This window comes from Phalacrocorax carbo, chromosome 2, assembly GCF_963921805.1.
Source record: "Phalacrocorax carbo chromosome 2, bPhaCar2.1, whole genome shotgun sequence".
NCBI lineage: Eukaryota > Metazoa > Chordata > Aves > Suliformes > Phalacrocoracidae > Phalacrocorax > Phalacrocorax carbo.
In genome coordinates, this window is record NC_087514.1 from 142,226,680 (window position 1) to 142,249,840 (window position 23,161).

Below are 23,161 nucleotides of genomic sequence, written 5' to 3' on the forward strand. Positions count from 1 at the left end.
GTGGGAGGGAGCGGGGCGGAGACGGGGCGGAGCGGGACGCGTCTCGGCCGTGGGGCCTGGGCGCCGGGAGGATGCAGCGGGGGGGGGGGGCGACTGCCGGCACTACCGACGAAGGCAAGGAGGGAGGGAGGGAGGAAGCAAGCAGGGCCGGGGCACTGCCCGTCACCTCATATGGGGCGGTCCCGCTCCGCGCGGCTACAGCGTGAGCGCCCCTCACCCCCTCCCCGGGGCCCGGCCGCGACCGGAGAAGTTCTGGGGGCCGTTTCCCGGCCCTGAGGCGCGCAGCGGCGGGGTGGCTGCTGCCGGAGCGGGCGGCGCGGGCGGCACCGGCGGCGCGGGGCTCGTTCCCGTCCCGTCGTGCTGGGGCGAGACGGTGCTGCGGGGGCGGCCGCCGCGGCTCCCTGTGCGAGGCCTGCTGTCGGTGGGGGGCGGGCGCGGCGGCCTCCCTCACGGGGTGGCGTGGCCGTGTGTCCCCGCGGGGCGGCGGGAGCTGCCCTCTGCCGCGCCCCGGCGGGTCCCGGGCTGCTGAGGCGGTGCGGGAGGCGGGCAGGGCCGGCGGCGCGGCGCGGGGGAAGCCCGGGTGAGGCATGTTCTCGAGACCCGCATCCGCTGGGACGGGGACGCGGTGCTGGCACCTGGGTTCGGTTCGGGTCAGTTCTCTGGTGGCGCCTTCTGAAGCGGGTCGTTACTGTCACAGCCTCACAGTGCCGCCCTTCTTCACCTTCTGGTTTTGTGTTCTGGGGTCACGTCGCGGCTCTCGGGGCTGTTTCGCAGACATCCTTTTGCCACTCTGGACTTTGCGCAGAGCCCTGGCAGAGGGAATTCACCCGCTGCTTGTTCACCTGGCCATCACCTGCCACCCGGGTGGCCCAGCCCTGCCCCTGCAGGTTCCCTCCACACAATCCCGCGACCCAAACCCAGTATATCCCAGTGCCTGTAAGGAAACCGAGGGAGCATGCCTTTCCCAGCTGCCCATAAGGGGTGGTTGTTTCTTGTTCCTTTCAAACTTTAATATCCCAAAGCATGAGCTCCCACAAGTCAGCACGTTGCTTATTTAATGTTTCTAGATGCTACTGTAATGCAAATCAATAGATGTTTCTATTCAGATGTTACTCTTCAAGTACCACCATTAAATTATCCAGCTAATGTGTTTATCTTAACTGAAGGTGAAAATGTGCATGCCGTTATTTATTTTGTTTTGGTTTTTTTTTTTTTTTTTAAATATGTTTTCAGGTAGTCTGATCCCAGCAAAAGTATTGGACTAAGGGCATGGGAATCTGAAGATCTCTGTTTCTCCTAGAAGAGGTGAGGAGGCTAGAAACAGTAAAGGTAAAAATCTTTGTGGAGGGATTAATCTGTAAAAAACATGTGCTTACTGATGATATGGAATGAAAGAGGGTTCATTTGCAAATGAAGAAAACTATCATCTGGAAGGTGCTAATGGCCAGACATGACCTTTCTCAAATCTGATACGTGAAGTAATTTAGCCTTAGGAACTTTGCCCTATCATTTTAATAAAATTTTATGATTATAAGAATTGTCACTTTGAGTTAAACAGAAGTGTAAGGAAAGTTTTATTTTAAATCTAAAAACCTGTGTCCACTTTTTGCAAAAGCTGAAGACTTATTCCTTTCAGAAGCTCTGTGCTTGAATGAATTGGGCACCAGTTTGCAGCCCCACTGAAGTAAAACTGAGTAAATTAATCCATATGATAGTTTATTTGTATCAGCTTTGTTACTTGGGCTGTAGGCAAGACTGTTCTACCTCCTAATGGGAGTAAGGGGAAGGAAAATGAGGTATTTTCGGGAAATCCTTGTGGATCTCATAGAAATGCAGTACTTTGTCATAGCACACTTTATAAATCATAGTGCTCGTCACTTTAGAATGGTTTTCTTTTTCAATTTCATGTATTTTTCAGGGTCCTAAAATTCTTTGGCCTTTTGCCTGGCTTGCAAAATGGGGAAGGTAGTTACAAAGTGAAAAAAAAAACCAACATTATTTTTATTTTAAAAGTGGGTTAGAAAACAAGATCATTTGTATTAAATCTATCTGATGTGGGATTTTCCCTTTTTATGAAAAGGAAGTAGAATTATGTCAGCCATTATTATTTCTCCAGCTAAAGAACAATAAGTGAATAACACCAAGCATCAGTGGATGTAATTCCTGCACACTGAAGGTTAGCATGCTGTTGGATTTTTTTTTCTTTTTTTCAGCTGAATCTTTACTTCCTGTTTATTCATTGTTTCCAGTGACAAAATAATCAGGAGAGATGGGAAACCCAGAAAACATTGGAGATGCATATGTTGCTGTGATTCGTCCAAAAAATACTGCTAGCCTGAATTCTCGGGAATATCGAGCTAAATCCTATGAAGTAAAACTATTTAAATTTTTTTATTTATTAACATTTTTAAAAATAATAAGTTACAGTAAATATGTAATAATATATCAGATGAGAAAATGACAATAACATTGCTTAAATAATGTCCATGTATGTCATATACCTACTATGCATTGCCCCATCATTATAGTGTTTGAACACTTCATGGTTTTGTAATATCTGTATATTTCATGTCATTTCAGGGCCTTCTGGCCTGTGGGCTGCTCAGTACAAGGGTGCAGCCATGTCTTATTCTCTTTAAACTTACTGTTATGGCGGTCATTCTGACTTGGCCATCCTGCCCCTCCACATTCAATACTTCCTGAATTTTGTTACTGCTTTTCCAGTGATACAAAAAATATAACAAAAAAAGAAAAAAAAGTGTTCTGTACTTGTTTCAGTTGTGCTTAAACTCCTTTGGTTTCATTACTGTTCGAAAGATTTTGTTGCTTGAAGTTCCCATTGAAGGACAAAAGAAAAAAAGAAAGAAAGTTTTGTTGGAAACTAAACTGCAGGGAGGCACCGAGATAACCCAGAGCATCTTGGATTATGTATTAGAAGCCACCAAACCAATTTCACCAGCCAATCAGGGTATTAAAGGTAAAACCATTTTAATCTGATTTATTGTTGATAGCTCTATAAACATAACGTTAAAATTAAATGGGCATGGAAGGGTTGTGCAAAAGCATGAAATTAGTTTAAAAAAAGAAGGTATGTTTTGAGGTTCATCAAAAAACCCCAAGCCAAGTATACAGCTAAAACCTTTAATTTACCTTTGTTTCCTTTTACCTTCTAATCCTATAAAATGCTTACTAAAAGAATTTTATTAAGTGAAACTTTGCCTGTTTTTACTAATTCTTCACCTCAAATTGAGATTTATAGCTAAACTTCTGGTAAATCAGATTGAAGTGGCTTTTTATCCTTAATTTCAGCTAAAACTTGACTTGAACTAGTGAATTGATCACTTCTAAAGTCTGTTCTAAAGCTAGCATTGTTCAGTATCTACATGAAAATATTTCTGGCATAACTGTATCACTTACGGGTATAATTCTATTACTGCATTTTCTTTTTCATTGTTGTGGCATAGCTGGTCTAGCAAACAACCTCACACTTGTGCTGACAAAAACTGTTTAGCCAGCATATTTCATTTGCAGATTGGTATAAACTGTACTGACTAAAGCGCTTTTTTTTTGCTGTGTACCTCATCTGTGCTTTGTAAGTAAGGTTATACTGGGAAGGATGTCAGACAATGCAGTGCTAACAATTTCGAAAAGGAATAGCTGCTGCATGGTAAAATGTTGCGGTGGCAATAACTGGAGTTGGGTGGACTTAAAGCTAGTTGAGCAGCAAACATGAAATAGCATAATAGCATGAGTACTCACTGAGGAATGCCTAGTAAAAGCAAAGCCTGTCTGCTTCGTACACGGTTTAGAGAATTTTAAATTGACTCAGACAGAGGGCTGAAGCATTAATATGCACAGCTTAGTGTCCCCCCTAGTAAAATAGGCAGCTGAGGTCAGAAAAGCAAACAAAATGCTAAATTCTGTAAAGCTGCAAGGGAGAATAACATGGAAAATACTGTATTAGCACTACATGAATAAAGCGTTTCCCCTAACGTGGAATGTAGCATGCAGCTATGCTTTCCCATTTCAAAAATAATCTTGTTTAACTTAAAGATAGGCGGTTTAGGGGGTGGATGCTACAAAAAAATCAGGCATATAGAAAAGTTGCTATGAAAAAAGGGGTACAGTCATGTCACTTTTGATGTTCATGGGTACATACATGTTTACATTCTTTTTTCATAAGTATTTAGATTTTCTTAGCTTGCTTTACATTATAGCTCATAATAATAATAATATTTTTTTCTTCCTAGAAATTAGGAAGATTGAGTCTGGTAGGCTTTTAGATAGCCAACTCTAGACTGCTTTCTGTGTTTTGTTGGTTAATTAATTATTTGGGTTTGTTTTTTAATACTGTGCTAGGAAAACGTGTGGTGTTAATGAAGAAGTTTCCTCTTGATGGAGAGAAGGCAGGCCAAGAGGCATCACTTTACATCGTTCCAACTGTTGTGAAAGGTAACGTTGAGCATAATTTCTCAAGTTGCACCCATTTTAGCAGAAGTTCAGTTGAGGGTTTATTAAGAATTTTTGTGAATATGAGATATGGCTTTTTCTGTATTTAAACATTAGAAGTTGCATTCAGGTGGAAGCCTCTCTCTGAACACTTTAAAACTTGAGAAAGTTACTTAAATTAAGGAAAAATCCTTGGTTTTAATGTATTGCCTTTGTTTCTGTAAAAAGAGCACACTTCTGTTTTAAGCTGTGTTTGTTCACTTGATTATATTTCAAAACATATGCATTAACTTGTGTAGAACTTACTGAATGCAACTTAAAGAAAGACATCCTATTCAGTTCAGTGTTATTTGCTCAGAGAAGAATGCTTATTGAAGTCTGTAAACAGTTTTGTTTGAATAAGGAGTGGTGAATAAAGTCTTTAGAAGGCAAAGTAAATTGCTTGACAGGGAAGTATTTTTTAAAAAAGCCTGAGGTAAATGTCTGTGTGCTTTTGGGGAAATGCCTTCATTTTTGCCTTACTGATAGGTCTTAAGGATAAAAACTATCAGATAAATACCTCTTCTAGTCCCGAGTCCTATTCTTTTTTTTTTCTTGCAACATTATACATCTAATTCCTCAGATGAAGCTGATCACACTGATGGAAGAGTAACTGAACACTTTAATGTTTTTGAGGCTACCCTGTTGAGTTGTGAATTCTAAGGATTGTACGTAATATCTATCAATTACCATTTAATAAAAATTAAGTTACTGTAGTCTAAAGCTAGAATATACTCTCGATTAGATAGGAAGGTGTAACTACAAAAGATGCAGAAGGGAAGATAAGATTCTTAATGTGTCTTCAGAGTATGTTTCCTTTTTAGATAATACGAAATACGCATACAGTCCTGGATGCCCTGTGTTCTACTGTTTACAAGACATCATGAGAGTATGCAGTGAATCCAGCACCCATTTTGCTACGCTTACTGCAAGAATGTTAATTGCCTTGGATAAGTAAGAAATGCCATCAGTAAAAATACATTAAAGTAGAAGTTAAACAAGATAATTTGTAGATGTAGCACATAGTTTTTATAGCATTCTTGTGATTAAGAAGGAAATCATTGTGATTAAGAAGGAAATCATTGTGATACCATGTTATTTTCTTCAAGTTTATCAGAAACTGGAACATTGACAGCATATTTCTGAATCTTTTTAAAAATCTTTTGCAAATCGAAGAATGGTGTGCTTATGTAAATCAAGTGGCTTTTTGGAAGTTCCTGCTCCCATTGAAGATTTTGTAAAATCATATAAAATACTAATGATTAATCTGTAAGTGACATAATTGCCATCTGTAAGAGTATTTGCCAGAATGCAGTAAAAATATCTTGTTAATTATATACCATTATGATTTGCTTTTAAATTAACCCCCTCTTTACAAAGGGAGTGCATGTTCCCCAGCCATACAAATTTATTTACAGTAGGGAATTAACTTTCAGGAAAGTGATTAGTTGTTTAGCAGTTTGAAAATTGAATATGTGAGTAGTTTTTTGGTCTTTATTAATGTACCCTTAACAAAGAAATACCAGACCTACTTATGTATGAACTTATTTTCATTAATAAAGTTAGGTGAAACTTTTGGCTAACATGAAAAATTATAAGTTACAGGCTATTGCCTAAAAAGGTTCTGTGTCTAGGGTTTTTACTGTTTATTAGTAGAGTCATATTTTTTCCATGTATACCATTGTGCCAGTCGTTATATTTATTTGCTACTTAATGAGTGCCCTCAGACTCTAAGCCCTGCTTAAGATGTTTTACCAGCCTTACAGTTGTGAGAGAAGCCTTGGAAGTATAGTAGAAAATAGTTTATATTGATTATTCTTTATGTACCTAATCTGAAACAACATTTTTCAAAGATTCAAACTACCATAACTAATTTATCTGCCAGCTGTTTAGAGAAAATGCCTGAAAATACCTCAGAGACCCAAGAGGGTGTTTATAGCACGATGATCACAGTTTTACAGTCCTCCCTCCTTCCCAGCAGGTCTACGAGTAAGTGAAGAGAACATGGCTTATGCAGCACATGATAGCTCGGATCTGGGACTTAAAAATCCAGGCCTGAGCCTATGCACTGAACTTCAGGCCATGTTCTGCCATCCTTACACATGGTTCTGGGACAGACAAGATCCAAGTGGGCTGTCAGTGGATCTATCTTTCCAAAGGATGTACTTACCTTTCTTCTGTATTTCCAGGCTAAATCACTAAATGGAATTAATTGTATTCCAACAAAGTACATGTTTATCTCAAGCTTGTGAGAAAGTGTGTGCAGAAACCTTAAATACAAACCTGGCTTTAGACCCTTAGTTAAAATGTGCCCCATTCAACATCACACTAAAATAATTTAGCAATTCAGTGAAAATTTATTTATCTAAAAATCTTGAGCCCTCTCTTGTATTGCATATGTGGCAGGAAAAAAATGCAGCAGGTGTACAATGCTGAAGCTCCCCTCTAGCTCAGGGTAAGAGGGCTCTAAAGCCCTTCTATACTGTCAGTAGGGGTGCATTTAGAAGACCATATCTTTCAGCACAGCTTTGTGAAAAGGTAGGTGGTAACCTATGTGCAAGAGACTTGGCAGTTTGGAAAATACCAAAGGGCCTTCTGATTTTTTTGCCTTTTCCCACCTCTCCCTAAGGAAACACATGAGTTAGAAGGCTTAAGTCAGCACAGATACTGAGACTTCAACTCACCCTTAAACAAGCTGCTTTAAGTTTCAAATTTTGTATGTTGAGAGTAGTAATAATGATAAACTGAAAGTAAATGAACTGGTGGCATGTTGGTGTGGTTAAGTGTTTTGGCTGTAAACAATGTTACTCTTACCTTAGCTTATAATTTCCTTTCCTTTGAGAGTTTGCATCTGCAGGAAATGTGTTTGAGCAAATACATTTGCTTAACTATATTTGGTTTAAAAATTTCATATTTGGGGATTAATGTAGTGCTATAAAATTGGCTGTGCACATTGTAAGTAATAATATTTTTTTTTAATTAAAACATGTGATTATCATACGTACAACCCTTAATCAAACCAAATAATGGATAGGCATGACCAAAATAGTCCTCTTCTACCTGAAAATTAATTACTTGCCTGTTCTGTCCTGCAGGTGGTTGGATGAACGGCACACCCAGTCTCACTCCATTCCAGCTTTATTCAGACCATCTCCTCTTGAGAGAATTAAAACAAATGTAATAAACCCTGCCTATGCTATAGAACCTGGTCAAACAGAGAGCTCGTTACACATGGGTTATACTGCCCTGGAAATAAAGAGTAAAATGCTGGCATTGGAGAAAGCAGATATGTGTATCTATAATCCTTTGTTTGGATCTGACCTTCAGTATACCAATAGGGTAAGAACCATATTTTCATTTTATATTTCTGAAACATACATACATTTTCATTTTACAGTTCATTCATTTATTTGATATGTGTGTGCTTTATGTTTAAAATAATCAGATTTCTTTTATTACACGCTTACTGCTAAATGGTTTTTCAAATCCTCACGTTTGAACACCATTCTCTTTAATTATAAAATGTTACTATAATAACTTCAGTTTCAAGAGAATACCCTGCCTAGATGGAGGATTATTTAGCCAAATCTCAGTAAGATATTTTTAAAGTTGTGTTTAAATTCTGTCTTCACAGGTTGACAAAGTGGTAATAAATCCATACTTCGGCCTTGGAGCCCCAGACTATTCAAAGATTCAGATTCCCAAAAGAGAAAAGTGGCAACGTAGCATGAGCAGTGTCACCGAGGACAAGTATTATGTTACATTCCTTTTTCATTAATGGATAATTCTGTTTTGGTATATTACAGTAGTTCTTGGTAGACTTGGTCAGGATAAGATTCCTATTACTTTAGGGCTTTACTATATAAATACACGTTTAAAAAAAATCTCTTTGAAGTCTTGAAGTACTCAAACACAGCAATTAAAGGACGGATCAAGAAAGGTTTAAATTATAAACATTAGAGAAGCATTTCTTAGCATAATGAATATGGCTGTGGCTTGACTCCTGCACGACGAAAATAGTAGTTGTATGAATATTGGCACATTTTAGCTGCACAAGCTTCGTTTTTATTCTTCATGTAGATCTACAGTTAGTGCAATATTAGTAATTTTTAAAAAGTCTGTGTTTTCAACTGTTAAAATATTTCTGAACTGTGTTTTACTCCTGTTTCCCTTTTTAATTCTTAGGGAACACCAGTGGGTAGATGATTTCCCTCTTCACCGCAGTGCTTGCGAAGGCGACTCTGATTTACTAAGCCACCTTCTGGATAAAAAGTTTTCTGTTAATCAGTTAGATAGTGACCACTGGGCACCTATCCATTATGCGTGCTGGTGAGTCAGATGAACGTAGTTTTGCCACTCAAATGCATTCTTGCTGTCATGATTCTTTAGTGCTAATCATTGATTTAAATTATCTTACAGACTCAAAACTGAGAAATAAAAAAAACTCTAGACTTTTTACGCTTAGACTTTAATATATGTTAGTGTTACCTTCTGAGGAGAAAGATTGCTTCAGGTTTTGAGATAATTTCAGTCTGAATTAGGAGACCAGGTGTGGTGATCATATCAACAAACACTTTGCTGTCTCTTTTATTGGTCCTGAAGCATCTGTTCTAATTCCCATTGGAGACACTGGGTCTAGTTTCGTGTAGTAACTCTTACAGTCTTTGTTGGTTAAAGGCCATGAGCAGTTTTACAGCACAGTAATAGCTGAGCTGAGCATGTTTTGGTGATGGTCAGTCTTTGAGTGGGAAGCTGGACTAGGTGATCCACAGAGGTGAACTTGTCTGACTATATTATTATATATATATATTGCTACACCTATCCAAACTTAGCTAGTTTGAAGCAAGGTTCACTTTGTCTATAATGAACACAACAAGTGATTACTAGACCAATGGTTACCAAAGAAGTGCAGAACTGATACTAATTTCTACAAACTTAATGATGTTCCGTTGTCTTTGGTACCATTTCAAATCTAAAAACTCTTGAGCATGGAAATAACACTTTTCCATGTTTAGGGCTAGCTGAAAAAAAAGATTTGATTTTACATTTGTTGTGTCTTTTCTGCTTTAAACCTGGCTGCAGGTATGGAAAAGTTGAAGCCACTCGAATGCTGTTGGAGAAAGGGAAATGCAATCCAAATCTCTTGAACGGCCAACTTAGCTCTCCTCTTCATTTTGCTGCTGGAGGTGGGCATGCTGAAATAGTACAAATACTACTAAATCATCCAGAAATTGACAGAGTAAGTTCTGTTTCTGTATAGAGATAGCAGTTTTAGCAACAGTTTCTAGCTTGTGTATGTGAAATATTTTGTGTCCAGATCACAATGTGTAAACACAATGATCCTGTTGAAAGATTACCAAAAAAATGGTTAAATATTTTTCATTACCTCTACTTTTCCCATTGTATATCAATTAAATGTTTGAACCCTAGGATCAAGTATTTTCATTACAAAAAAACCCAAGTGTAAATGGTAAATGTTTACCGATCTCTAGTGAAAAAAATGTATTACCAGTGTTTCTGTTTATGTTGGTAGCACATTACTGATCAACAAGGAAGATCTCCACTGAATGTCTGTGAAGAGAACAAACAAAATGAGTGGGAAGAAACTGCAAAACTGCTGAAGGAAGCCATAAATAAACCTGTATGAGTTTTTTTTTTCTAAATAGTTTAAAGTTTATAACTGGTTTGCAGATAAGCATGTAGAAGTAGAAGAGATAGACTCATTTATCACTGTTTTTGGAAACGTGCAGTATACTGAAATTGTTAGTGTAAATATAAACAAACTGACATTTTGTGTCTTTGAATGTTTCTGTCTACATTTATTGCTCAAGAAATACATGTGAGGTTTTGAACATGATGCTTTGATTTATTTGTAGGAGCATCACATCAGCCACAGATTTTATGTCTACTTTTGATCATACAACCATCAGCTTTCTTTATGCATTGTCATCTTAGATATGTAGATAAACAGGAGCATTCATCTGGCTAAATGTAGGCTTCTACAAAATAGGCTTTGCATCAGTTAGTCAGTGTAGGCTTCCTTGGCAGTCAGTGGAGATCTAGCCAGGATAGTAAACAAAATTCATGGCACGATTCCTCTCATCCTGAAGTAGATGTAAGATTAACCGAATGATACAAAATCACTTGTTTCTTTTCCTTGACTTCAGATGCAACTTGTCTCTCTGTAGGTAGGTGGCAGTAAACCTGTCAATTTTTCAAGATGTTTTAAATTATCTTTATTTCACTCTATGAATGAATCTTCTAAAGTAATTCTTGAAGAAATTGACCTACTTTATTATAGAGATCTTATTATGCAGTTGATCAAATGGCAGATGTGTGTCTAATGACTCTAAAAGACTAATGCACACATTTTAAGTAGATTTCATAGCATAATAGGTGATATTGTCACTTATTACTGTTGAATTAATGTTATAATAAAAAAAAAAAGAAATTGCTGCAGTAGGAGTTACAGAGAGTACTGCAGCAAAAATAGACTGATATTTTCCATTCCAGCCTCATTTTCAGTCAGTTGTTATTTTCCAAGGCATTCATCTTTTTTTCCCGAAGTTTTTAGGAGCTTAGTTCTTGATGGCTAAATAGATTTAAAGAAGGGAAGTTACAAATTCCTACAACTTTTTTTATTCGAGCAGCTGAAACATTTAACCTGTTAGATGAAAACAAGAAGTTTCATTGACCTACAACTTGTGTGTATATGCTTTAAGCACCTGAATTACGTTTAAGTACATCTTTCAGGAGGCATACTCTGGGCCCGCATGCAATTCAGTGAAAGCTATGGGAGTTCTGAAGGGGAAAATGATTTATTAGTAGTAATACTACAGAAGTGCTATAAGATCTTGGTGAGATTGTATTCTTATTGTACTGGTGTCTGTGTAAAGGGTGGTGCTTCCCTCTGAAAAATAAGTCTTTTTAGTATAGACTAATGAGGGGAATAATTCATAACCTGCCAATAATGGTGAGGTGGACATTTCACGATATGCATAGGCAGTTGAGACCAAATCCCTCAGGGAGCTTTTAAATGCCTACTTGCATTCGAGTTCAACAGAAGTGAAGTCCTCAAAGTATCAGTAAGATCTTTCTTGGAGTTACTGTGGTAAAAAACACAGTATAAGAACTTGCACAGAACATGAAGCAAGCAGTTTTGATAAATAGTGAATATGCAGGAGTTGTGCGGTGATCTTTTTCTTAACGGTATGGATGTTGCTGAATTATGGTAAAGTTGTTTTCCTCTTCAGAAGCACCAACAGAGAGAATTTTAACAAGGTCTTTGTTTAATATATTTTAATTTTTATGTAGTATGAAAAGGCACGAATTTATCGTATGGATGGGTCGTATCGCTCTGTTGAGTTGAAACATGGAAACAATACTACTGTACAACAGATAATGGAGGGGATGCGTTTGTCTCAAGAAACACAGCAGTACTTCACTATCTGGATCTGTTCCGAGAACCTCAGTAAGTAACAAAGAGGATCATTATACTTGAGAGTTTATCATAGCTATTTTTATTTCTGCTTGCCTTTAGAAAAAAAAATATTTTCTTAGGAAAATAAGAAACGTGGTCTCTGACAGTTCTGTATTAACCTCTTTCTATCAGCTTTTAAAAGCCCTACTTTAGTAGCTAATCTGTATCTAGACAGCCTGTTAATACACTTTGTCCTGCCAGAGACTGTAATCCCTGTAGGTCTCATCTTTGTATCTTTTGCATGGGGAGTGAAACCAATTTTTCTATTTCCTCTGCTTAAGCTTTCCTCCAGTAGATTAACTCCCAACCTTTACAGCCTGATGTCTCCAAACTGCGCTTTCAGAGCTACAGAGTGCTTCTCCATTTCAGCCACCGTTTTGGGTAGTACCCCCGATAGGTCTGACCCTGTATCACTGTGGCATCTAGAATGTATTTCATCTAGGAAGATGTGGCTAGTTCAGATTGTATTTCTGTTATAGGGCACCTCTGCTCTCATAGTCCTTACTGCTAACTCACCCTAATTTTAGTGGTATTTTTCTTCCCAAAGTATCTGAAATTGGATGCATGTAGGTTTTTTACCAATGTTTAATCTATTTAAATCTAGTAACTAAGGTAAAGCTGATTTAATGTTGTTTTTTCATTAGGTCCTTTAATCATATGAATTTTCATGTGTTTTGCACCAAAATGATTTTTTGATAAGCAAGTTTTCAGATTTATTTGGTGGAAGGGAATTCTGATGCAAAACATCATTATTACATTTGCTGTGTTTTTTGGTATTTCTGATCTAAATAAAAAGTATATTGTAGTTTGAGCTATGTAGCGAAAGATAACTAGAACCATAAGAGTCGATGATAGTGATTGTGTTTTGTCAGAAAACGTGGTAAATAGTACTGCTGCAACAAGGATAGCTATGGAAGACATAATGGGTTTACAACGCACGATTCGGGCCTGGTAGGATGCTGTGGTATCAGTAACATTAACACAGAAGCCTTGCATTTAAAATTTCATTTACTGTTGTCAGTCTTCCATTATAGTGGAATACATATACATTTTTTTATCTATAAAAATTTGCAAAATTTTATCTATAAATATTGCAGGAAATCTTCTTTCTTTTTAATCTTTTTCTCCCAATGTCACACCATTTGCCTTGTTACTTTGCTGTATGTCACAGTTAAACACAGATGTTAATATCTGGAAGCAAAGGAAGTATTTCAGTGTTGAAGTCTTACCGTTTGTACCTTTTCTAGATGTGTATGTTATGTTTTACTCAAATCACTGAAGTATTATCCTTGCATTTGAGGGGAAGAGATTACTCACTGATACATTGTTTAAAAACAAGTAATTCTCTAGGTGCTTAGCCTAAGTTTGAAAATGAATCAGTGTCTGATTTACAGCTTCAAACAACTAATGGACAAGTTTCATTATAAAATGTATTTCTTGTAGTTTTGTGTACAACTATAAAGACTATCCTTTTCTTGTTTGTAGGACAGATAATGTTTTTGTGTTTGAATGTAAGGTGGATAAGTTGAGTGAACAGATTATTCTCAGTTTTTATATAATGTGAAATGTCACAATGTCAAAGCCAGAGCAGTGAGGATGAGGTAGATATACAGCCTTCTAGTTCCTCACTACTAGAAAACAGCCAAGCAATAATCACAAGGACAGGCAGGGTAAGCGAATGAACATAATTGAAGGTATGGAATCTAGTACATAGTAGGACTGTAGCTGCAAAGCTCTGTATGATATCTCAGCTCTTATATAGGCAGGAGAACATGAAACATTGAATGACTGTAGCCTTTTAAGAATCAAGATATTTTACAGATTGAAAAAAAGAATGAATGTTTTGAAAACTTTATGGTTTATATACATCCAAAAATGGCAAATACGTTTATAAGATAAATTTTATGTGTATTTTTCTGTCAGAAATAAGATTGTTGGACCTTGTATTTCTCCCATAATAATCGAGACAAGTCTCTAATGTTTTATTATTATGTTTTTAAGGTCTGCCTTGGTGTTCCACTAAATTTTTAAATACAACTTCATTCTTGAGGGGCTGAAAATAACAAAGGTTCATCGCTAGTGCATTTAATGAACTGATGCTGAGAGTTCTGTCAATAAATCCATATTTTCAAAACCTTTTATATATAGCAGTTTAGAAAACATAGGGGGAACTTTGTTAATGAGTCCTCTGTTTTAGATACTCTGGTTTTGGTGCTGCATATACTCACATACATATATATATATATGTGTGCGTGTGTGTGTGCGTGCTATGTTATTCTGTTTGTTTATGTATAAACAAAACCTGTTATTTTTCAGGCCTCCAACTGAAGCCGTACCACAAGCCTTTACAGCACATTCGAGATTGGCCTGAAATATTCACTGAACTGACAAACTTGGATCCTCAAAGGGAAACTTCACAGCTTTTCCTGAGAAGAGATGTGAGACTTCCACTGGAAACAGAAAAAAAGGTCTGCACTTGGAAGTGATAGCATGAAATCATGGTTGGAGTCAGAACACATTGACCATCAATACTCAGGGTGTTTAACGGCTGTAGTAATTTCAAAACTTATTTAAACCAGAACACTCCTCTCCCTTGCTGTAATAGTTTGAATCTTCAGGTTCTTCCCTCCCTTCCTCCCTCCATCGCGCCCTACCCCGGCCCTCCTTCCTTTCCCCCCTCTCTCATTTCTCACCTTCCCAGCTGTTTGGTTTATTATAAGTCTGTGTGCCTCAATTTCTATCTATCTGTCATACAGCTAAAAACAACCTGCCCAATTTTCTTTCTCTTCCCTGTGATGTGATTTTTTCAGATATTTAATTGGTCAGTTTCAATGGGATTATTCAAACCTATTATTCAAAATGGACTCATGGTGGGAAAAACCACAGTTGTCTGTATTTCTGAGACCCTTTTCATTTGGCATGGTATGCTGATCACTTTAATTTGGAAGTGTGTTAGGTCAGTGAAGGCTTGAAATAAGTCAATGAGTATATGTATGCTTCAGTCGGGATCACACCTTTGTCTTCTGTCTCTGAATTGTTGAGAAATTGTATTTATAGTTTCTAAGCTCATTTTCTTTTACAAAGAAATCATATTATTTAAATCTTTTTAACAGATTGAGGATCCATTGGCTATTCTTATCCTTTTTGATGAAGCCAGATATAATTTACTGAAAGGTTTCTACACGTCACCTGATGCCAAGCTGATCACATTGGCAAGTCTGCTTCTACAAATAGTCTATGGAAATTATGAGAGCAAGAAACATAAACAGGGCTTTCTAAAGTAAGTATGTATGTTTGAAACTTAAAATTATGATTTTAGATTAAGTATTTTCAGATAGCACTCACTATGGAACTCTCAGATTTTAGGTATGATTTATTTATTATTTTTCTCCATCACTGAGCTCTAGTTCAGAGTAATCACATAATCCTTGTAGCATTAATAGAAGCTGGAGGTGGGGTCTGAAAAATGTATGTATTATTGCAGTCCCAAGCAGAGGCATGGGGGTTCTGTATTCTGTAAGTCTATACTGACATACAGTAATACCAAAAAGAGTAACAGTACTCACGTGAATGAAGGGTTTTGACAGGACTGGACTTTGGACAACGCTGAAGAAACCTCTTACTATGTCCAGTTAGGCCAACTTCTGGGACTGGCTTTCCTCCCTCTTTGAAGGGGACAGACCATGCAGATATTACTTCTGTTCTCTCATTTGTATCTGACCTGCTAGACTAAATTGGCGAGACACATAGCACCAGTACGGCTCTGCTAGATGATGCTTTTCTCCCCTTCTGTGTGCTTGCCAGCACAACAGTAGCTGAGCTCTTTCTGGGATATGGCTTTTTCCTCCCTCATATATTTCTACATCAGTATCTGAGCGCGTCAGTATTCCAGTTCTCTACTGTGTGCACCATCATTCCACCCCTTACTATCTCCACCTCAATTCATTCATGTAACAGCAGCTGTGCTATTCCAGAATGCTACTATACTTCTTATCTCCTCTCATCCACAGCATCACCAGAGCTGTCTTGGCTTGCTTGGTTTTTTCGTTCTATTCTCCACCCTCAGTAAATCAGGGTGCATTTTCTCCTACAGTTACACTGATGTAAGTGTGGGCTGCCTCTGAAAGGCCTGGCTGTACTGACTGCACTTACTTGTTCCTTTCTCTTCCTTCTGGTAGGTGTAGAGACTGTACCATTACAGAGTGAGCTGAGTGAATGGGCTCCCTGACTGGAAAACTTTTGGGTGGGCTGTTTGGTAGGTTCAGCTGTCGACCTATCTTGTCCTGCAGTTGCACAGTTGGTAGATTGAGCATAAGGAGAGCTGGTTTTGAGTGGGACTGCCCAGACCTGCGGGAGTGTGGAGTTAAACACAACTTGGTTTCATATGAAACTACACCCGCTGAATCCCAGTGGCTGCAGGGTGGAGTTCCTTTCAATAGTGGGGCAGATGAGCAATATGGCTATAAGTTGATCCTGCTGAACAGAATTGTTTGTAGACAGGACTCTGTAGACAGGACAACTTGGAAAGATAGTTTGGGCCAGAGAGAAGAACCTTGTGGGCATTTGGGCATGCTTTCCACCCATATTCATAGAATCATAGAATGGTTTAGGTTGGAAGGGACCTTTAGAGGTCATCTGGTCCAATCCCCCTGTAGTGAGCAGGGACATCTTCAACCAGAACAGGTTGCTCAGACCCCTGTCCAACCTGACCTTGAATGTTTCGAGGGATGGGGCAACCTCCACCTCTCTGGGCAACCTGTGCCAGTGTTTCACCACCTTCATAGTAAAAAATCTTTTCCTTATATCTAGCATAAATCTACCCTCTTTGAGTTTAAAATTATTAACCCTTGTCCTGTCACAACAGGCCTTGCTAAAAAGTGTGTCCCCATCTTTCTTAGAAGCCCCCTTTAAGTATTGAAAGGCCACAATAATGTCTCCCCTGAGCCTTCTCTTCTCCAGGCTGAACAACCCCAACTCTCTCAGCCTGTCTTCACAGGAGAGGTGCTCCAGCCCTTGGATCATTTTTGCGGCCTCCTCTGGACCCGCTCCAACAGCTCCATGTCCTTCTTGTGCTGAGGGCTCCAGAGCTGGACTCAGCACTCCAGGTGGGGTCTCACCAGAGCAGAGTAGAGGGGCAGAATCACCTCCCTCGACCTGCTGGCCACACTTCTTTTGATGCAGCCCAGGATATGGTTGGCCTTCTGGGCTGTGAGTGCACATTGTTGGCTCATGGGCAGCTTTTTGTTCACCAGTACCCCCAAGCCCTTCTCCGCAGGGCTGCTCTCAATCCCTTCATCCCCCAGTCTGTATTGATACTGGGGATTGGCCCGACCCAGGTGCAGGACCTTGCCCTTGGCCTTGTTGAACCTCATGAGGTCCTCACAGGCCCACCTCTCCAGCTTGTCCAGGTCTCTCTGGATGACATCCCGTCCTTTTGGCATGTCAGCTGTACCGCTCAGCTTGGTGTCATCTGCAGACTTGCTGAGGGTGCACTTGATCCCACTGTCTATGTCAGTGATGAAGATATTAAACAGTAGCGGTCCCAGTACGGACCCCTGAGGGACACCACTTGACACTGGTCTCCGTCTGAACATTGAACCATTGACCACTACCCTCTGGATGCGACCATCTAGCCAGTTCCTTATCCACTGAAGCCAACTCCTTATCCACTGATTCAAAAAAAAGATGTTGGAAAATATCTCTGCTCTTCTTCAGAGAGATGAAAAGACATATATTCTGAACTTTTTTGTAGTAGACAGAAATGTTTATCAAAAGACTGGTCATTTAAAAATTTTATCCAGGCTGTTGTTTGCATGAGTGTATCCTTGACCTTAAAGATCCAGACACATTGTCCTGTGCAGGGTTTTTGATTGGTAGATCATATGTGCAGTTACTGACAGATATAGTTTAAAAATGACTAGTCTCAAAAACCTAGTGGTGCAACCTAGATTAATTATGCATAAAAACAAGTTAGCAAAGGCTTTCTTTTACTGTTTGTTGTTTGGTTGTTGGTTTTTTAAAGGCACTTTATATAAATACCTTCACTTTCATATTATATAATATTTAACTTTCATGTGGAAATTAATGGGCCGTGTACTTTGTGGTGCTGAATACAACAATGAAGGGAAGAGCACCTATAAGCTGTCATCTTTTCTGAGTGTGTAATATTCTGGTATAAATGACTGTGTATCATTTTGGCTTCCAAACTGGAATTTACCAAACTGGTCTGTAATCAAGTGAGAGTCATGTGTTCTGCTAACATTTTCTGGTTGTGCCATTCCATGATGCATGACACAAAGTGTATAACACAAAGCTGGATCTCTGTTAACTGAGAATTACACTCTATCTTAGAAGCCTTAGCTTACGTTTCAGGAATGCTTTCACCTGAAGAGGCAAGATAGGGTAGGAGCTGACTGTCTAGCTCAGTACATGACTTGAAGATACAAACTGGCAGACATTGTTCTTTCTCCTTACTTTGTTTAGTGAAGAAAAACTTTTTTCTGCTTTGTTTTTCTCTTAGTGAAGAAAATCTTAAATCTATAGTACCAATCACTAAACTAAAAAGTAAAGCTCCTCATTGGACAAACAGGATACTTCATGAATACAAGGTGAGATAAATAATCAAATAGTAAAATATCCTGTCTTAAACATTTTTGACTGTTTGGTTGTCAGTTAATGAACAAAAATACTGGTATATAAAGCTAGAAATGTGTATGTTCTGAATGTTTGGGATGGGCTGTTGGAATGCTGTTTTTCTTGTACAGTTACAGTAGATCTGTTTATTAGAATATAATTGTCATCTCTTCCTTTATCTTCAGTGTTAGCTGTGTATTGGGAATACTGCCAATTCAGGCATACATGTGAAAAAATCTACTCTGACTTTTATTTTCACATCTGCTTGTAGTGATAGAACTACAGAGTCCTTTTTGCCAGTGTAGCTTGTATGTTAGGGGTCTGATAGTGCTGCTGACGTGTACGTGTGTGCACACACACAAACTCCTTTGACTAGAGCAGTTAATTGAGCAAAATTTGTAAATGTGGACTTGGGCTGTTTCTGTAAAAGATCTCTAACTGAAGGGCTATGGATTCCAAATGGCACCAGAGGCACTTCAAGGTTAAATTCATGACCTCTATAAAAAATTTTGGAGAAAGTGAGGCGTGTCAGAGAACTGTACTGGCCAGTGTGCATCACTAAAAGTAGCTGACAGGAAACACTGCAGAGGTACCCATGGAATGTTTCCAGGCCTTGCGCCTCTTCTGAGATGAGGTTACTCAACCATAAACTTTCTCTTGGTGCCTACACCTTTTTTGTCAGAAACCAGCAGATCATTCCTGTTCTATGTAATACAGATGAAGGAGGGGATGATGGTGGTCTTTCTCAGACTGTGGTATATCAGAAGGCATAGCAGGGTAGTCTCTACTCTTTCTTGTATCAGACAATATGTAAGAATGAGCATAGCTTTCTTGACTTCTGTTCTTAAGCCATTATTTTGGGGTGTGGGGTATTGGAAGGGAGTTGCAATCTTTCGCTCCAAAAATATTAATGTATTTTACATTTTTTAAATGGCTGTGTAGAATTCAATAAGGTGTAAGGCACAGTGTGGATCCAAAGAGGTTGGTCCCATCCACCACACCTACAGTCACGACCTCCAGACTGTTGGACTTGTGTCCTCTCTCGTGCCTGTGCCTTCTCATCTCATGTATGGCCCAGCCAAGTTTTTTGTTTGTTAAGGTACTTTACATCAGTCTATTTTGAATCAGGAGCTCTCTAGCGATCACTCTGCTCAAGGGGAAGAAACAGAAGCCTGTCTCATTCTGAATGAGGGCTCCACTAAGGAAAAGAAAACTGCACCTCTGTTTTCCTTCTAAAAGAAAAAAATCCATTATTTTTGGGGGGAGGTACTTGCTCATCTTACCATGCCTCAACGGATTGAACCCCTTAAAGGAGGAAGAACGCTTAGTTTAAAGGATTGTGATGCATTTAGTGCCAGATGGGTGCATAGCTGCTTATCCCTGATGAGTCCAACATACTTCTGAGCGAGGCCAAACTGTGGGGCCCTGGAGAGATTAGGTGTCCGTGGCTCAGATTTCTGAGGCTTGTACAGGCATCTGCTTTCTGCCTCAGACTCTTTTGGCATTTGAGCCTTCCTGTGGTTCTAGGGCTTAATTTAGATGTAGGAAGACAGTTGCTGGGAAAGTACTTTGGGACTACTAGCCTAGTGGGAACTTCTCTAAATAGTGTTTTTTCTTCAAATAACCACAACTATTTGGGAAGACTTGTTGATTGCTATTGTTTCTTTATTTCTAGAATCTCAGCACCAGTGAAGGCGTAAGTAAAGAGATGCATCACCTTCAGCGCATGTTCTTGCAGAATTGCTGGGAAATTCCTACTTACGGAGCAGCTTTTTTCACAGGACAGATATTCACCAAAGCAAGTTCAAGTAGCCATAAAGTCATCAAAGTGTATGTAGGAGTAAATGTAAAAGGGCTGCACCTCCTCAACATGGAAACAAAGGTCAGCTTAAGTGAACTGCCAATGATAACTGCTAAGCTTAATTCTGTTCTCTTAAATTCTTTGTGCCAGTAGTAATTTCACATCCGACTATTTTGGTTCAACTTGGCTGAAGATTTCCAAGACTTTAAGATCTTTATAAGGCACTACTAGTAGGAAGCCTTGTATTTTTACACTTGACTACTTCATAAGCTACAACTAGGTTGTGGAACATACTGTTCTAAATCAGAATTCTGTCTAAGTGAACTAAGGAAAGTTCCATTTGCAAGTATGGAGAATATTTTCTGAATGACAGTTTCCTACCTTTCATTGCAGGCTTTACTCCTCAGCCTAAAGTATGGTTGCTTTATGTGGCAGTTGGGAGATGGAGATACATGTTTTCAAATCCACAGTCTGGAAAACAAAATGAGCTTTATTGTGCATACCAAACAGGTAAGCAATGTCATTTTTCATCCTTTATGTTCAGTTAGTTTTTTCCTAAACTAGATACACGCCTCCTCTCTTGAGACTGACTACCCAAGTACAGTATAAAAGAAGCCCAAGCCAAGTCCCCACAAAAATTATCTTAAAACTTTCTTTTTAATATTTCAGAATGTTTGCTTGTTTTCCTAGCTTGTGAAGCCTTTAGGGTTCAAAATACATAAAATGTATCTGTAATCATTAGGATAGACTTTTTTTTTTAATCAAAACTGTTTGTTTCATGTGTGCAGTCCCTCAGACTCTCTAAGCATAATTCCAAATATGATGAGAATCACAGAGTTTGAGCTGGTAACTTTGCTGTCAAGACTAGCAGAGTTTGGGATTGAGATCTGTGAAGGCAGTGTTACAAAGCAGCTTAAGTGCAACTGCTACCAGCAACTTTTGATAGAGTTTGTGGACGTCTGATGGAGAATGCTTCTTTTACCCATAGTCTACATCACTGGTAATATGCCATGTTAAAATGTGTTGCGAAAAAATTACAGCTTTGAGTATCTTGCATACTTTGACAGTAGTTACTTTTGATTCTTATATATTAAGGTGGTTATGGGGCAGTGTTTGTATATGTTGAAAAACACTTTCTGGTATCTGAGAAAAATCCAGGTTTTATTTTCCTTATTTCTAAGATTATGCAACTTTTAACTTATTATCTACTTAATTGCATCATAGCTCTGAAATGGTGATAGAATTTAATTGTGTACCTTTATATAGGCAGGTCTCGTCGTAAAACTTCTGATGAAATTAAATGGCCAGTTAATGCCAAGTGAAAGAAATGAATGATGGAAATGAACAATAGTTACAAAACAGCATCTAACAGCTAAGCAAAAACCAACTTATTTCTCATCATAGCAGAGGACCTTCCACGTACATGAATTTTACACAACAGAAAAGTCAATTTGTACAGTTTTTTAACTTTGTGTAGAAGCCGCATGGTTGATTTTTTTTTTTTTTTTAAAAAAACCTATACAACATACCTATTCTTTTTATAAATATTTTTGTGTTTCATATATAAGCTATTGTAGGGCTTGAGCTTAACCAGTAAAGCTAATGAAATGTAAATGGTTTACTGAGTTGGATGAGCACGAATCAAGTAAGGCCCTTGTCCCCAGAGGATTATGGGACTGCCACTGCCATTAAACGAGCCTCAGTTAAACTGTTTACCTTTTGTGTCATTCTGTGGAACATCAAGGAGGTCATATATGTTACAGTATTTTGTAGACACTATTTTTAAGATACTGTTGATAAGTATGCTTAAAAGACCAGTTAGACCTTCGAGCAGCTACTTTTGATAAACTCTTGGTTTTATTTGATTTCTGACAAACATTATAGCTGGCTTTATTTTTACTTTTAACTTTTTTGTCCATTGTATTCATATTTATTCAAAATATTGCATGAGGATGTCAAAAGGGAAATACTTTAAATCATTCACAAGCCATATTAAATGTTTAGCATGTTTGGTTTTTTTTAAAAAAATGGATTTTTAGTTTTGCCGTGCAATATGAAATGTGTATATGGAGGACGGGGAGATACAGATTTACAAATGAATCTTACTCAGAGGACTTGAGAAAGTTTAATAAATCTTACCCTGGATTGCAACACATCTGCGGTAATTAAAACTCATCTAGGAGGTACTAAATTATTCCTGTTAAACTTATTTTCCTACTCATTACTTCAATTTCTTGAGGCTACAAGCAGAGCAGGATGCAAGGAACTGAGATGCATTTTGTAAGTGTTATGCCTGCTCTCTGCAGAGGCAGGACTGGGTCTCAACAAGTTGGGTCCCAAGTGTAAGGTGGGACCCTATGCAGCCTGAAACATATCCTTGTACATTAAAATAGTATTCATAACACAAGTCTTTAAAATTTCTGGTTGCATTTCAGGGTTTTAAGTGCACTTGACTATTTCTTCTGTGTAAATTGCATGCTAAAACAGTGTGCAATATTTTGTAAAAAAGTTTTTTTAAAATAAAAGCGCACCTGCCTCTAATTTTTTAAAATAAAAGATGAAATGAATGTTAGGAACTGTGCTGTTGTGTAGGAACTACTCATACCTTCCTACTAGTAAGTGCAGTTTAAGAAATTAAAGTAGTAAGCAGTTAAAAGTGAACAGGAGACTCTTATATTTTGTAATCTTCTTAGCAAGCTATACTTTTCTACTTCAACTTCACTGGCGCAAATAATAACAGCAAATCTTCATGGATTGTT

The 23,161-nt window shown here is 38.4% G+C and overlaps 1 protein-coding gene across 2 annotated transcripts; it reads left to right on the top strand.

Moving 5' to 3' along the window:
* Positions 1 to 20: 20 nt before the first annotated feature.
* Positions 21 to 21,901, top strand: KRIT1 (KRIT1 ankyrin repeat containing). Of its 2 annotated transcripts, XM_064444638.1 has the most exons (18): positions 21 to 114; positions 1,234 to 1,305; positions 2,250 to 2,371; positions 2,818 to 2,977; positions 4,360 to 4,452; positions 5,313 to 5,442; positions 7,584 to 7,827; positions 8,123 to 8,238; positions 8,674 to 8,817; positions 9,571 to 9,727; positions 10,022 to 10,129; positions 11,803 to 11,959; positions 14,285 to 14,436; positions 15,082 to 15,248; positions 18,489 to 18,576; positions 20,277 to 20,483; positions 20,796 to 20,912; positions 21,669 to 21,901. In XM_064444638.1, the coding sequence occupies exons 3-18, from the start codon at positions 2,270 to 2,272 to the stop codon at positions 21,735 to 21,737; spliced, it is 2,211 nt and encodes a 736-aa protein (XP_064300708.1). In that variant the 5' UTR covers positions 21 to 114; positions 1,234 to 1,305; positions 2,250 to 2,269; the 3' UTR covers positions 21,738 to 21,901. The 2 variants fall into 2 exon arrangements, with proteins under 2 accessions (XP_064300708.1, XP_064300709.1); XM_064444639.1 differs by lacking the exon at positions 2,818 to 2,977 and having other exon boundaries at positions 2,214 to 2,371.
* Positions 21,902 to 23,161: the final 1,260 nt, after the last annotated feature.

Excerpts from the sequence above, each read along its gene's own strand:
- KRIT1 (XM_064444638.1), top strand. The coding sequence starts at position 2,270 with ATGGGAAACCCAGAAAACATTGGAGATGCATATGTTGCTGTGATTCGT. Across the intron at positions 4,453-5,312 it reads CGTTCCAACTGTTGTGAAAG|ATAATACGAAATACGCATAC; the intron begins GTAACGTTGAGC and ends TTTCCTTTTTAG. Across the intron at positions 20,913-21,668 it reads TTATTGTGCATACCAAACAG|GCAGGTCTCGTCGTAAAACT; the intron begins GTAAGCAATGTC and ends ACCTTTATATAG.